The sequence below is a fragment of the Pezoporus flaviventris genome, unplaced genomic scaffold (genome assembly GCF_033815535.1).
Source record: "Pezoporus flaviventris isolate CSIRO_AGI_PZ_B2104156 unplaced genomic scaffold, CSIRO_AGI_Pfla_v1 ptg000013l, whole genome shotgun sequence".
Classification (NCBI taxonomy): Eukaryota; Metazoa; Chordata; class Aves; order Psittaciformes; family Psittacidae; genus Pezoporus; species Pezoporus flaviventris.
The window spans coordinates 19,772,883-19,787,496 of record NW_026892561.1 but is presented as its reverse complement, the minus strand read 5'-3'; the positions used below and the strand labels follow the sequence as shown (position 1 = coordinate 19,787,496).

At 40.6% G+C, this 14,614-nt stretch overlaps 1 protein-coding gene across 2 annotated transcripts in view; it reads right to left on the bottom strand.

Annotated features, from left to right (window-relative positions):
• The window catches only part of COP1 (COP1 E3 ubiquitin ligase), a 135,694-nt gene that overhangs the window by 106,836 nt on the left and 14,244 nt on the right, over nucleotides 1-14,614 (bottom strand). For both annotated transcript variants that reach the window (XM_061452048.1, XM_061452049.1), the window contains exons 6-8: nucleotides 14,050-14,118; nucleotides 3,237-3,296; nucleotides 270-346 (exon numbers count right to left, since the gene is read on the bottom strand). In XM_061452048.1, coding sequence (XP_061308032.1) covers nucleotides 270-346; nucleotides 3,237-3,296; nucleotides 14,050-14,118 — 206 coding nt within the window. The remainder of the gene's footprint in view (nucleotides 1-269; nucleotides 347-3,236; nucleotides 3,297-14,049; nucleotides 14,119-14,614) is intronic.

The window sequence follows — 14,614 nt, the reverse complement described above, 5'->3', positions numbered from 1 at the left end:
CTAGAGCAAAGACTTACGATCCAAGTTACCTAATCCATGCTACATTTATAACCATGTGGTTTAGAAGAGACTTTGTCCAGACTCAGATGACTTTTTCTTCACTGCTTTGTTCACAGCAAGTTTATACGATCAAAAACAGAACAAGATAATATTGTACAACATTCAGAAAATAGTTCTGCTTGTGCTTTGGGCATGGCACAGAGAGGACTAGCAAGTACAGTGCAACATGTACAGCTTGCAATCCAAGTTCTGAGTTGCAAGCTCCATACCTGTGTGAAGGTGAGGGAGCCTCAAACTGCGGCACCGTACTGTCCTCACTGACTGGGGAGTACAAGCCACTCATCTCCTGAAACAGAAAGTCATGTTACAGCAAAGCTGACAGAACATGAATAGTAGGCACTGTCTTATATTCAGTATTCTCATGATTTTTGTTTTTCCAAGCAGATGACTGACTGTATCTACTTTTATTCAGCACTCACCTAGAAGTCTTTACTGTAGCTGAAGAAACGTTGGGGTTTGATCCCCCCACCTTCTCATTCCAACCACATTTCAGAAATCTTACAACTACAGTGCTTTTTGCCCCAAAAGAGGCAGTTCTGGATCTTGTACTCAAAAAAAAAAACAACAACTATTTGAGTTACCATCCAGTTGTCTCTAATCCAGCACCTCCCTTAACCATGGCAGAACAAGCAAGCTGTAACTACATTTTTGAGACATGTGAAAATGTATCTAATAGCCTGCGCAGCTGGAAAGTAATGCTGGGCATAGGTCATGGCAAGAGCAGCTACAAGATGACAGGACAAAGGTGGTATCATGGATGATACCAGACTTAAAAGATCTATCAGTCTTCCGTGAGGCAAGTGCAAAAGAAATAAACTTTGTACATAAACTTGGCTTTGCACTGGCAGACTAAATCACTGTTGTGTACCCAGTATGAGACTACCTTTCATGTTTGAGAAATGGAAGCTATGCAGGATGCTGCAGCTCATTAGCTGGGGGAGGGGGGGGCGAAACTGTTCCAAGACATTACTGGTGCTTTTCAAATTCCCACGAGGTGCCCATTAGGTTTTAGGTAGAAAGCAGGATATATGTGACAAGACAGATCCCAGGCTTTAAAGGTCAGAACCAAGGTCACTATCACACACCAGAAACATACCCCAGGTGCAGTCCATTGAAGTGCGTGATTAAAAAGCATAAAAGCAGACAGCTAGATATTCTTTGAGGGATCCCACAGCTTCAGAGATAACTTCTCTTAGACCTGAAGACCTATTTTAACAGTCTCAAGGAAACACGCCAAGATGTATTTTTCTCCTCAAGAGCTGAGAAATATTTAGGGAAATAGGTCTGAAAAACGCTGTTATCTACCAAGATACAACTGGCATAGCTATCAGCTAAAGGGAAGATCCTGCAGTTGTCAGTTCTATTGGTATTTTGATAATTCATCAGCAGGCAAATAAATTGGAAGTGAAGAAATCTAAGAGGCTTTTGGGCAGCAGTTGGGAGATTCTGCTGACTGCTTGAGACAAGTGAGAAGAGAGAAGCAGACCTCCAAACTGATACCAAGAAGCTTTAAAGGAACACTATTTTCAGAGGTGGCAGTTTGATGCATTCCAAACATCAGTTTCCTACTCCTAAATCAAAACACTAGAATGATTAAAGGACCAAGGAGGAATTTAGACTCAATAAGGACAGAAGAACAGAGCTGATGGGTTTACAACGATGGCCGCATGTAAAGAGCTGTGGTCAATGGCTCAATGTCCAGCTGGAGATCAGTAATGAGAGGTGTCCCTCAGAGATTGGTATTGGGACTGGTCTTGCTCAACATCTCTGTCGCTGACATGGACAGTGGGATTGAGTGCGCCCTCAGCAAGTTTGCCGATGACACCAAGCTGTGTGGTTCGCTTGATACACTGGAGGGAAGGAATGCCATCCAGAGGGACCTTGACACGCTTGTGAGGTGGGCTGATGCCAACCTCATGAAGTTTAACCATGACAAGTGCAAGGTCCTACACCTGGGTCGGAGCAATCCCAGGCACAGCTACAGGTTGGGCAGAGAAGAGATTCAGAGCAGCCCTGAGGAGAAGGACTTGGGGGTGTTGCTCGATGAGAAAATGAACATGAGCCGGCTGCAGTGTGCGCTTGCAGCCCAGAAAGCCAACTGTATCCTGGGCTGCATCAAAAGGAGCGTGACCAGCAGGTCGAAGCAGGGGATCCTGCCCCTCTACTCTGCTCTCATGAGAACTCACTTGGGAGTATTGTGTGCAGTTCTGGTGTCCTCAACATAAAAAGGACATGGAACTGTTGGAACAAGTCCAGAGGAGGGCCATGAGGATGATGAGGGGACTGGAGCACCTCCTGTATGAAGACAGGCTGAGAAAGTTGGGGCTGTTCAGCCTGAAGAAGAGAAGGCTGCGTGGAGACCTCACAGCAGCCTTCCAGTATCTGAAGGGGGGCTATAAGGGTGTTGGGGAGGGACTCTTCATTAGGGACTGTAGTGACAGGACATGGGAGAATGGGTTCAAACTTAAACCAGGTGAACCAGTTGTGAATGCTCCATCCCTGGTGGTGCTCAAGGCTAGGTTGGACAGAGCCTTGGGTGACATGGTTTAGTGTGAGATGTATTTGCCCATGGCAGGGGGGTTGGAACTAGATGGTCTTAAGGTCCTTTCCAACCCTAACTAGCCTATGATTCTGCAAATACTTGGAGAATAATTCTTAGCAAAAAATCTAAAGAAATCCCCATCATTAAGGGATTAAGATAATTGTATGTGGAGGTAGGAGTCTGATTCTGGTTTGACAGGCAGCATGAACTGCTTCTGCTCCTACCCAGTCTCTGCATTATGGCTTTCTTATGCACTCCCGATATCTCTCCATTTTAAGAATGGCATGCTGCTAAGACTTAAGCAGCCTGTGCAAATATATGGAACAATGAAACATACAAAAATCGTAAGTTATGGTCAATATACTAGCTGTTCATTTCTATTACTCTAAAATACTACCAACACAAAGAAATTGAAAAATACAATTATGTAAGAGCGAGGTTTCAACAAAACTCCCTCTTACCAACCTGCAGCTTGCACACATCAACTAAATGAACAAATTAAAGAACGTCATCTGTTCATTTTCCCATTACTGCCTCAAATGTCATAAATTTAATGCAGCAGCTCCACAGCAAGGCAGACAGCTTGATGAAAATGAAAAAATGCCAGAGTCAGAGCAATGTCTGGGCACCTCACCTCTACTCGTTTAATATCTTCTTCCAGAACACTTAACTCCTTCTGGATCTGCTCCAGTTGCTGTGGATAAGAGAACAGGAGAAGCCTCAATCAATCTGCACTGCACCACTACCAAGATAAACTACAGTCTTTTCAGAGAGGCACCTGAACTATCTCAACTAGCATGCTATACAATTCAAAAGTCACTAGGTAAGATGCTCATATGCATAGATTAACACAAACGTACACACAAGCCACATTCAAGACAGAGTTGTTATTCTAAAACAATGCAAACCAAGAACATGAAGTACTTTGTTATCAATCACAGAGACCCGCACCATTCAAATTAATACTGTTAAACTCCTCTAATATCTTTCATGCAAGTTAATTATAACTGGTTCACAAACACTGAACATAAAAAAAACACCATGAAAGACAGGGATCATTTCACCCTTCAATAAAACACAAAATGTTTTGCTAAAAGGTATTAAGGGTATTTCTTTTGCTAGCAGTTAACCTGCCACTTGACAATTTAAACTTACTGATAATATCTTCTTACTGGCCAAAAGCCCCCCATTATGACCATTAGGAGATCTGCTCCTGGCAGCAAACAAGCACCACGTGGTGTTTCCTTCATAGGTGTGATACTTACCTCAGATTACATGAGAAACTTCAGTCTAGCTAACTTCAGGCTAGCCCTGAAAGGGCCAGAAGGGCACTTCCCGCCTCACCAGCCAACATCCCCTTTCCCTTCTTTGTGTTACATGTAATATTTTTCAGGTTTTTCAATCACTTTTCAGCCAACCTGGCTTCTCTAATCTCTAGTAGCTGTGAAGCTACAGGCTTGACAGTTGTTTTTCCATAAGCAAGAGCATCATATACTTACCAGCTCTAATTCCCACTCTCATTCAGCAGAAATATCCCATCCAAACCCCCACACAGCCTGTACACGGCCTTGCAAGACTCAAACACATGCACTTCTGTAGTTGAACTCAAAGACTGGACTTAGGCAAAACTCTGCTCCAGTGCAAGCCTGCTTCACTAATACACACAAGCCTAATGAAAATATTGAGAACTGGCAGTCCACCTGACTCTCCTCAACTCACAGTAAAAAAATCTACAGACAGCTAGCACTATGGCCTATACCTACAAGCTGTTAGCAAGTCCACTGAAAGCTTATTAAGCACAACACTCCATAATGGCCAGGAAAGTTTGTCGTTTTGAATTTACCAAGGAATATCAAACTGCCCTAAACCAAAGTTACTAGCATTGCAAGACATTATTCTTAGTATTATATATTCCCATGAATATTTGGCAAGCTACTCCCAAAGACTTATTCAAGTGCTTAAGTTTGATCCTTTAAGCGGCAGAAAGTTTTCTTAAACAAAACCAACTTAAAACCCCACTATTGATAAGCATTACAAATATCTGTGTGCTCTGCATTAGATAATCCACCATTTTAATTTGTCCTTTCAACTTTAACAAAAAAGCTCCTGAAGACAAAGTAAGGACTGCTGGGTCCACACCTATTCCTAAAATGTCCTCTTCTTTGGAATGAGGTGATATTGTATTTACACCCTTATCTCTCTACTCTGAATGTTTCAGTTTGTATTTGAGTCACAGAGTGCACAAGTTTAATGGTTTAAAACTAGACTGCCACAGATCATTTACAAACCACTACAGCATAACAGATAATTCCATTTTCACATGCAAAACTTACAGCAAGAATAGCAGGTGGTGCTACAACTCCAAGATTAGTGGTAAAGTTAAGTGACACTTACACAGCACGGGCGCTGCCTGAACTCAGTTCTAGCAGACAAATACCATTAGTCCCCCACTTTCATAAATCCCATTTAAAAAGTAGTTACAAAACCACTTAGAAGTTCCAAAGTTACAGCAAGGACATCAGTTATTCTACAATGGAGTGGCTCACAGCCAAACTGGACAACTAAAAAATAACTGACAGTTGCTGCCATCACATCAACAGGAGACCTTTAGAGACCTTTTCTGCTGGCCAGCTTTTGTTAACTATTGCACAGAGCCAGAAGTACAAGATTTCGGGCTTTCATTTACTAATTCTTTCTTCTAATTACATTAAGGCAAGCAATTTGAACCTATCACAAAGTTACCCAAAAAACAACAAGTCTAAAAACTGGCAAGTGTGTTTCATGTTTATTTCAGGAAGAGTCTTCTCAAACCATCAGCACCAAAAGAGTCTCCACACTGAGACTTTTTTTTTTTCTTGTGGTAGGTTGGCTCAATTGTTCCATGGTTTAGCTTTAATCTACCAAAGATCTTAAATCAGCCCACATTCATTCCAATTAAACTTTGAAAAATGAGGCTACTCATTTATAATCACCAGCCATTGAGGGACATTTCAGGAAAGCTAACTGAATTATAGTCCTTGCAGTATATCCAGATTGATGGGCCCTTAATTTGATTTTCACTATGTTAGGCACAAAACCAAGCCAAGCCTGTCCCGGTGATGGGCAGAATCAGGCCTGTCAAACTTCAGATTAAGTCAGCAAAACCACTTAGAATGAACTCTGAAATGTATGCTAAAACATAAGCATATACTATAAACTCTCTTCTCAGAGAGAGATGCTTTCCCAGAACTAAAAAGGACAACGTGGACACAGAGAAGGCTTTAATTCAGCAGCTAAACCTCATCATTTAACTCCACTGAATGAACCTTCTGGTCCACATTATACACAAACACATACATACAGACGAACCTCGAAATAGCCAATGTTTCTTATAAGTTCTGGAAAGAGAATTCCAGACATTCAAGTCAAGAAGCTACCACACTAGGAAACACAGGCTTTCATATCTTTTTTTTTTAGGTAACCTTTCAGATGCAAACCCCTTTCACACCCACAAGGTAGTTCCCCCAAAACCCTCTAGTTTAAGTCTTAAGCGATCTTAGAAGGGCATACAAAGAGTTCTTCAAAGGCAATTCTGTGACGGATTATGTGGCTGAAGGGAAATCCCCTCGTCAGAGCTGCTCAGAGACAGAGATACTCTGCCATAATACTGAATTTCCACATAAGGCTCTTGGGGTAGAAATACTAGTTTCAACTTACATAATGCTAAACACCAGGTCACAGTCAGTTTGATTTCAGTTGGCTCTCTACTAAAAAGCATAGCCAGGCACAAGACTGAGGTTTCATCCTTGGGCTTCCTGTTTTTTCTGGACTGTAGGCCCTCAGCAGTGGCTTCATCCTTTGTGTTTGCACAGCACAATGAATAGTCCTGACTGGGTCTCCTGGTGCCAGGTCTAAACATTTGCAACAAACTAAAAGCTCAGCAGAGCCTTCCGGTGCCACAGATACAGCCTACAAAAATGCATGAGAGACAGAGTCACATACCCTTGACAACTATGTTCACAGTTCTAGATAAAGCACAAGCAAAGAACAGAAGTTATTTTCTACAGAAACACCATAAAATCACCAACACCATTCCACCAAGAAGCTTAAACAAAGCACCTGGATCCAAACCCCTCATGCATTCACCACAATATAAACCATACGTCAAGATAAAACAGATGAGAGTCTTACCAGAGGGAGCATCTTTTTTCCTCTGGGCACACACAGCCATTGCACCAACAAGGACAAGGTAAAAAGTACCATCTGTCCAACTAAGGAAGATAAATCAGGTCATCTCTGTAGATAACCTCTTCATTCTATCCCACAACTTCAGCCATCCAATGTGATCTATTCCTGTTTCTTGTTCTTCCATCAACTATGGAAGAAACAAACACTAACAAGCTTTAGTATCAACTTCAGTATAAACAGTGAATTCTCTCCTAAAGGTACCCAGTGAAATTAATTTCTTCCCACAGAACTCAATACCTCAACAACTGTACAGAAAATAAGACCAATTTATCTCTCTGGAAAGCAGCCGGAATTCTTGTCCATCTCTGGGCTTTCCCTCCATTATTGCTTCAGATACAGAGCCTGTCACAGCATACATAACTACGGCAAGAAAGTCATTTTCAGAATTTAGAGATTTTAGCCTTTGAAATTAATTGCAAATCTCACTCGGCCTGACCTAACACTTTACTATTATGAAGTCTTTGCACAAGTGGAAAAAGGTGCAAGGTATCTTTCAGTATGAAGAACAGAGCGCCTGAGCCTCCCCAAGTTACTTTCATTGGTGAAACATGGCATCTAAGCCTTTTAGACACATAAGCAGCTCATCTACAATACATTTATCTGCCTGGAATACTTCTCCCTAATCAGCATTTCCTCCAAATGGTAAATGTTGCTTCTTAATTAGGGAAGAGCTAACAAAGGTTTGAAAATAACATCCTGGTTGAGTTGTTTAACACACAGAATTCCTAAGGTTAAGAGGAAGGAGATGCCTGGCTGACAAAAAAAAAAAATTAAACCAAGCCAAACAAAAACAAAAAAAAACATAAAACCAAAAGACGAAAAAGCACCAAAAACCCAACCAACCATACAACCACAACCAAATAACCCCACCAAAACGCCACACCAGCCCCCCCCCCCCAAAAAAAGAAAAAACAACCAAAAAGAAAAGACAACCCCCCCAAAAAAACCCACTTTCATATCTTTAATTTCCCTCTTCACTTAAACTGAGTTTGGGTTGCAGGAGTAATGCTTTGAAGGCTTACTGGTAGGGTATGATAGAAAAGCATCACAAGAAAAAAATCTGGGGGAGGGACCAAAGCTGTCTAAACATTTAGATGAAACCTGAAGGCAAGTAATCTATCACTAAACATGCTACTCAGCTCCTCCTACTCCGTTGCCCCATCTTCCTCTTTGGAAAGACCTTCTCCACTGTAGTAAGGAGAATCACCTATTACAGAATGATGTTTATATGATTAGCTTGCTGCTCATAAATTAGTTGTATCCTTGACTTATTATCACTGCAGTCAGAACTCATGTCTCTCACTGAATTGCTTAGAAATGCAAACAGATTTTAAATACCATTTTTTTTAAGTGCAGTTGATAGGAAAAAGATTACTATAGCTATAAAATGAACCTCAGGAGTCCTGGAATGTAATCAAGACAGTATGACAAAATAAGAGCACAACCGAGTTCTAGTTCTGTCACCTCCTCCTGCTTATTCGTTGATTCATCCATGTGTGCATGTGCAGAACAGTAAGACTTGACAGGAGAAATGATTAACACAAGGTAATGACACCCCTGCTTTTAATTCCCTGCAATTATCCCACAATAACTAATAACTCCTCTTATTTTTAGTATTTAACATGATCACAATATGGAGTAAGTGAAGACAGCTGGATAGATACAAGCATTTAGGATGAAAAAGAACAATGATGGTCTGAAGTGCTGAGCAGGCGTTCAGGGCCACAAGCCTGAGACATTTCAGGATTACTTCTCTGTCCCACAATATTTAACACCTGAACATAGTCCCCCTGTGCATTAATGACTTAATGTAGCATTATTTAAAAGCCCAGAAAACATTAAAAGTGACGTGAATGCATCTAGGGAACATCATCTCTATGTTGTAGAACTTCATCTGTGATACTACTCTGCACTCAGTATTCTTCAGTAAGCAGTGGTGCTACTTCACAGAAATAGCAAACACTTCATCAGGTAGCCGAGCTAACCATGTTTTAGGATAAATTTTGTATACAATAGATACAGTGGTGTATAACTTAATTTCTTAACACTCAAATCCTGATAAGACAATTAGTAAGGCCTCGTTTTAAAGCAATGAATATAAAACTAAGGAGAATTTTTTTGTATTAACTGGTATTATTGGCCCTCTCACAAGCCGTTCAAGATGAAAGAATGTGACCATTTAAAAGCTAACAAAGTTAAACTTGCAAAAGTATTTACGTAACACAGCTAACAGCATTAAAACTCCAGCATGAAAATATGAATTTTCCCCTGAAAATAAGAAAACTGGAAACAAAAACCCAAACCAACCAAACAAAAATAAAACCACAAACAAAACCAAGAACCAACACCACCCAAAGTCAATTATTTCATTACTGAACTTCACCTTCCAGACTCCTTGGATCCTTGATTTCAACAGAAAAGATCACTGGATCAAAGAAAGTGGAGAATGTGCGTTCAATTAACTGTGCACACATATGGAAAGGCACACAGCCACCCTAAGTTCACCTTAGAGACAACCAATGACTCTGTATGTTCAATGTATTTCTCCCCTCCAAAACTATGTTATTTTGTTGATAAAGTATTTTCAAGCTTTAGCCATTTGTTTTCAATCTTTTTCAAAGGAAGATATTTTTTTTCATTACTAGTGTCAAGGATTTGTTTACCACATTGCCCTAGGTAAAAACCCTCAAACAAACAAAAATACCCTGAAAAACACATACACAAAATAAATCCAAACTCACAACTTTAAAAAAGACTTGCAAATACCTTTGCAAAAAAAAAAACAAAAACAACCATGCAGTGCACTTCAGCTTGAAAGGTCAATGTTTGGAAAGTTATAAACACATCAAAACAGGATTTCTAATAGAAAATTCTACAGGTGCTGAACCACACATTTATCTTCTTGAGAAATTATGGAAGTACAAGAAAGAGGTATTTGTCAAAATACTTGAGCACTATTCTGAATTCTTAAGTCCACAAAGATAAGGTTTTCTTCTACATAAAACCCCTCCAATGAGCTCTGAAGTCACCATTTCATGAAGGCAGATTAAAAAACAGCACAGAACTTGCAAGTAAAGCAAGGAAGCATTGCAGGTGGTTAACCATACGCTTTGAACACGTTATACAGGTACATTAACTCTGAGACAATACTTGCATTAACTAATTAAGTAGAATCATAGAATAGTTAGGGTTGGAAAGGACTTTAAGAGCTAGGTGCAATCCCCCTGCCATGGGCAGAGACACCTCACACTAAACCATCTCACCCAAGGCCTCATCCAGCCTGGCCTTGAACACTGCCAGGGATGGAGCATTCACAGCTTCCTTGGGCAGCCCATTCCAGTGCCTCACCACCCTCACAGTAAAGAACTTCTTCCTTATATCCAGTCTAAACCTCCCTTAAGTTTTAACCCATTACCCCTTGTCCTGTCACTACAGTCCCTAATGAAGAGTCCCTCCCCAGCATCCCTACAGGCCCCCTTCAGATATTGGAAGGCTGCTATGAGGTCTCCACGCAGCCTTCTCTTCTCCAGGCTGAACAGCCCCAACTTTCTCAGCCAGTCTTCATACAGGAGGTGCTCCAGTCCTCTGATCATCCTTGTGGCCCTCCTCTGGACTTGTTCTGACAGTTCTATATCCTTTTTATGTTGAGGACACCAGAACTGCACACAATACTCCAGGTGAGGTCTCACAAGAGCAGAGTAGAGGGGCAGGATCACCAATAAAAAAAAAATATTTCTTAAAAGACCCTTAAAAGTACCTAGCCTCTATGTAAAAGACTATGTTTGCAGTATGTAACAACTTTTCAAAGTAGTAAATTGAATAATTTGCAATAAATTGAATATTCAAAGAGGCATATTAGGAAACAAAACTACCAGGAAGTATTGCATTATTTTCAAGATTTAAGGCAAAAATTTGAAACAAACACTCTCAGTCATACACAAAAAAAGCTTTTTATTTATTAAGAATGGAATGTTGACATGCTGGAGGGAAGCAATGCCATCCAGAGGGACCTTGACATGCTTGAGGTGGGCCATGCCAACCTCATGAAGTTCAACAAGGCCAAGTGCAATGTCCTGCACATCTCAGGCAGGGCAATCCCAAGCACAACTATAGGCTGGGCAGAGGTTGGATTGAGAGCAGTCCTGAGCAGCACTTGGGGGTGTTGGCTGATGAAAAGCTGATGAGCCAGCAGTGTGTCCTCACACTCCAGAAAGCCAAGCGCATCCTAGGCTGCACCAAAAGGAGTGTGACAAGGGAGGAAATTCTCTCCCTCTGCTCTTTTGAGAGTTCACTTGGAATACTGCATTCAGCTCTGAGGCTCCCAACGTAAGTGCCTACAAGAAAGTTGGTGAGAGACTTTTTATAAGAGCAAGTAGCAACAGGACAAGGAGGAATGGTTTTAAACTGAGAAAAGGGTAGATTTAGATTAGACATTAGAAGGAAATTCATTACTATGAGATTGGTGAGACACTGGCACAGATTGCCCAAAGAAGCTATGGATGCTCCATCCCTGGAAGTGTTCAAGGCCAGGCTGGACAGGGTTTTGAGCACATTGGAAATAGAAGGCAAGGGAGTTGAACTAAACTGTTCTCTAGGCTCCTTCTAACTCAAATCATTCTGTGATTCTATGGGCTGAGTGAAACTGCAGTTACTTTGCAGTCATCTTTACTAGAACCAGGTTTGAATTAGGAAAGAAGGAAAAAAAAGGTAGTGTTCCTCCCCATAATAAAGCATGTTCATACAACTCGGCTCTGTGCAATACATCATAGAAGCACTACAGGGTCCACGCATGTTGCCTGAATTCCATCATTATTTCTTAAACTGTTACCTATTGCAGCATCAAAAAAAAACTCAACAAAAAAAAACACAACAACAAAAACCAGCAAACTTTGAAGCTCTGATAACGTTCCTCTGCTTTACCACATTATTAATATGGCCACCTAAAACCCCCTTCTCAGCTTCTGAACTATCATCTCAGGCTTTGGATACACCTTCACCAGTACCATAATCCTTTCCCAGATAGTAACTCCTCTATTATTCAGATAGAAAACTCCCTCTAGAAAGGAATACTTGACACAAACTCAACCAGCTATGGAGGACCCTGCTACTTAAAACAAAGGGAGCATCAACTGGCTTAATTTACTCTATGGGTATAGCCTGATTGCTGGAGACAGATTCTGACATCTTCCTACCCTACTGACTGGTCTGTATTTACCATGCTTTCACCCAGTCGTTCTCACTTTTCTTATCCAAGTGAAAAGAAAAATCACTAGCAGCAAGTCTGACAAGTTCTCATTTCCCACAAAATAAATGGCAAGGCCAGACACTAATCACAACAGCAAGGAGAGAACTGACAGGCCTGCACAAAAGTCATGCGAGATGTGACAGTCCACATAACACACTGGAATATAAAGGGGGGGGTAAGAAATAACCAAGGAAGCCTGCCAGCAGAGGGAACACATGAGCAGGGACACAGAGGATGTGAAATACGCTATATGTTCCAATAAGCTTCAGGACATTCCCAAGGCTGTATTAGGAGGATCTGCAGCCAAAACTAAGTTTCTTCAATGCTGGAACACTTGCACTACGGTATGTTGAAAAACCAGAAGCTATGCAATTTCCCTTCCCTTCAACCTTCCCACTCAACACAAGCAAACTAAACTAGGTATCAACAGCCTCTCCCTTCTGTGAGAGTTATTCTAAGTCAGTTTCAACTGGTGGAGAAGAAAGCAAAGTCATTGCTGACTTCATAGTACTACTCCACTCTTGCTGTTGAATAACCACAGGATTACACAAGGAAGAACACCCTGGCTAAACTGTGTATGAACCTCCCGAAGCACCTACTTCTCAATTCACCTCCTAGATAAGGCAATTACCATGAAACTTCCACACTACCTTAATGGTCCCTCCCAGTACACCGAACCCTGATGGAAGGTGTTAAATAGTGCCAATGGACAATGGCCAGAGTCTGCATTAGATCTGCAGTGAAGAAGGATCAAACTTCTGAAATTCTCTGCACAATACTACATTATTATTAATACAAGAAAATGAAAGTAGATATTCTGAAGATCTGAAATGTTTATAGGACTAAACCACCACAAAATAACCTCTACCAGCATTCAAAAAAAGAAAGCTAAAAGATACCTTAATAGTTTTGAGCAATGCTTGAGCCTTTGCTGTTTAAGCAAAAAAAAACAAAAGTAACAGGTATTTTTCAATTATTTTCGACTCTGAAGGATGAAACAAATAGTATGATTCATACTAAACAGTATCAGAAGTATGCCATTTTGCCTTCACTGCTATGCTTAGTACACCAGAGAGTATCTTGGCTCTCACATTTTCGTGACAAGGTATCTTAGACAGTATTTTCATCACTTTTCATGATCCTATGCCTTGCCTAGTAGGTGTCATACTCCATAAATGCAACTTCATCTTGGTCTCACTTTTCCCCTTTGGTTAGTTCCTTTCCGGTACCCTTGTTGTCTGGTCAAAAGGCCAGATACCTGGATACCTGTTGGCAGACACAGTCTACCCTCAATCCATACTGGAGAAGGCTTCTTACACCCATCACTTTCATATGGCTCAAGTTTGACCTTACAGGCATTCTGTTGGGTCTTACGTTCTTCACATCTTATCAGAAACCATGATTCCAAAACTTGTCCTTCTGCTGTTTTTATGATCATTTTTCTAGGTTTCTGGGATATTTCTGGCATTACGGCCTATACACTACATGCCATTATAAATCATAAGCTTCAAACCATGAAAGACCATATGTGTCATTATGGAACTCTCATTTTGAGATAAATAAGAGCACAGAATATTCATTCTTTCACAACATAGCATTAGTTAAGTCATTTGACAGACTAGAAGAAAGAAAACTGAGTGACAGCAATTTCACTCCTCCTGCATCTTTCAGTTTTTCCATCACAGGAAAAAAAATCTTTTCAAAAATTTGATGTGAATTTACAGCAAGGAATCTCTATCTTCCCATATGTTTTACCAGTGAAACAAAAAGACAAGTGATTAAAAGCTGGTACCTGTAAAGAGATTACTTTTCCTTAAAACCCACATGTCCTTTGCCCAAGATTTCCCCAAACAGACCTTGCCTTTTTCACTGCAGAGATAACGCCAGGCTAACACACCACTTAACTAGAAATGAACTGGTAGAAAGCAGCAGACACCCACCTCACCCACTGAAACACAAAGCAAGCTACCGTTACCTCTCGTTTGTTTCTCCTGGCAACTTTGAGAAATTCCATTAGGATCTGCAATTGGGCAGCATGGGACTCCTGTAACACAATAAATAAGGAAGTGTAACTCTTCCATATACATCAAGAGAAACAAACATTCCTTTCATCCACAGAAATCCATACTTAGCACAGAAACAGCTTAAATTCAGAGGTGAGGAAAATAGTTTATTAAGGCAATTTTAAGAATGGTAGTTTTACTTTGCATCACAGGTTTTAAGGTTGTTTGGCTCACAGGAAGTTTTTACATGAAGGCAGAAATAACTTTAACAGCTCTTATTAGTAAATCTTCAGTAACGAACAAACGAGGAATTTTTTTTCTTTTTTCGGCTACTGCGTCTGAAATTGGTTTTGGAATACAGGTTCATCCCAGACTCATCTTCTACCCTAGAAGATCACTAGCACCCATTTTGTGGTTAACAAAGCATGCAGTATTCATACAGAAAACACCTCCCCGCAGAATTAATAATTGTGTTTACATAAAGAGATTACAGCTGAAGATTCCTCTAGAGTGGAAAACAACAAAAATGTCATTGAT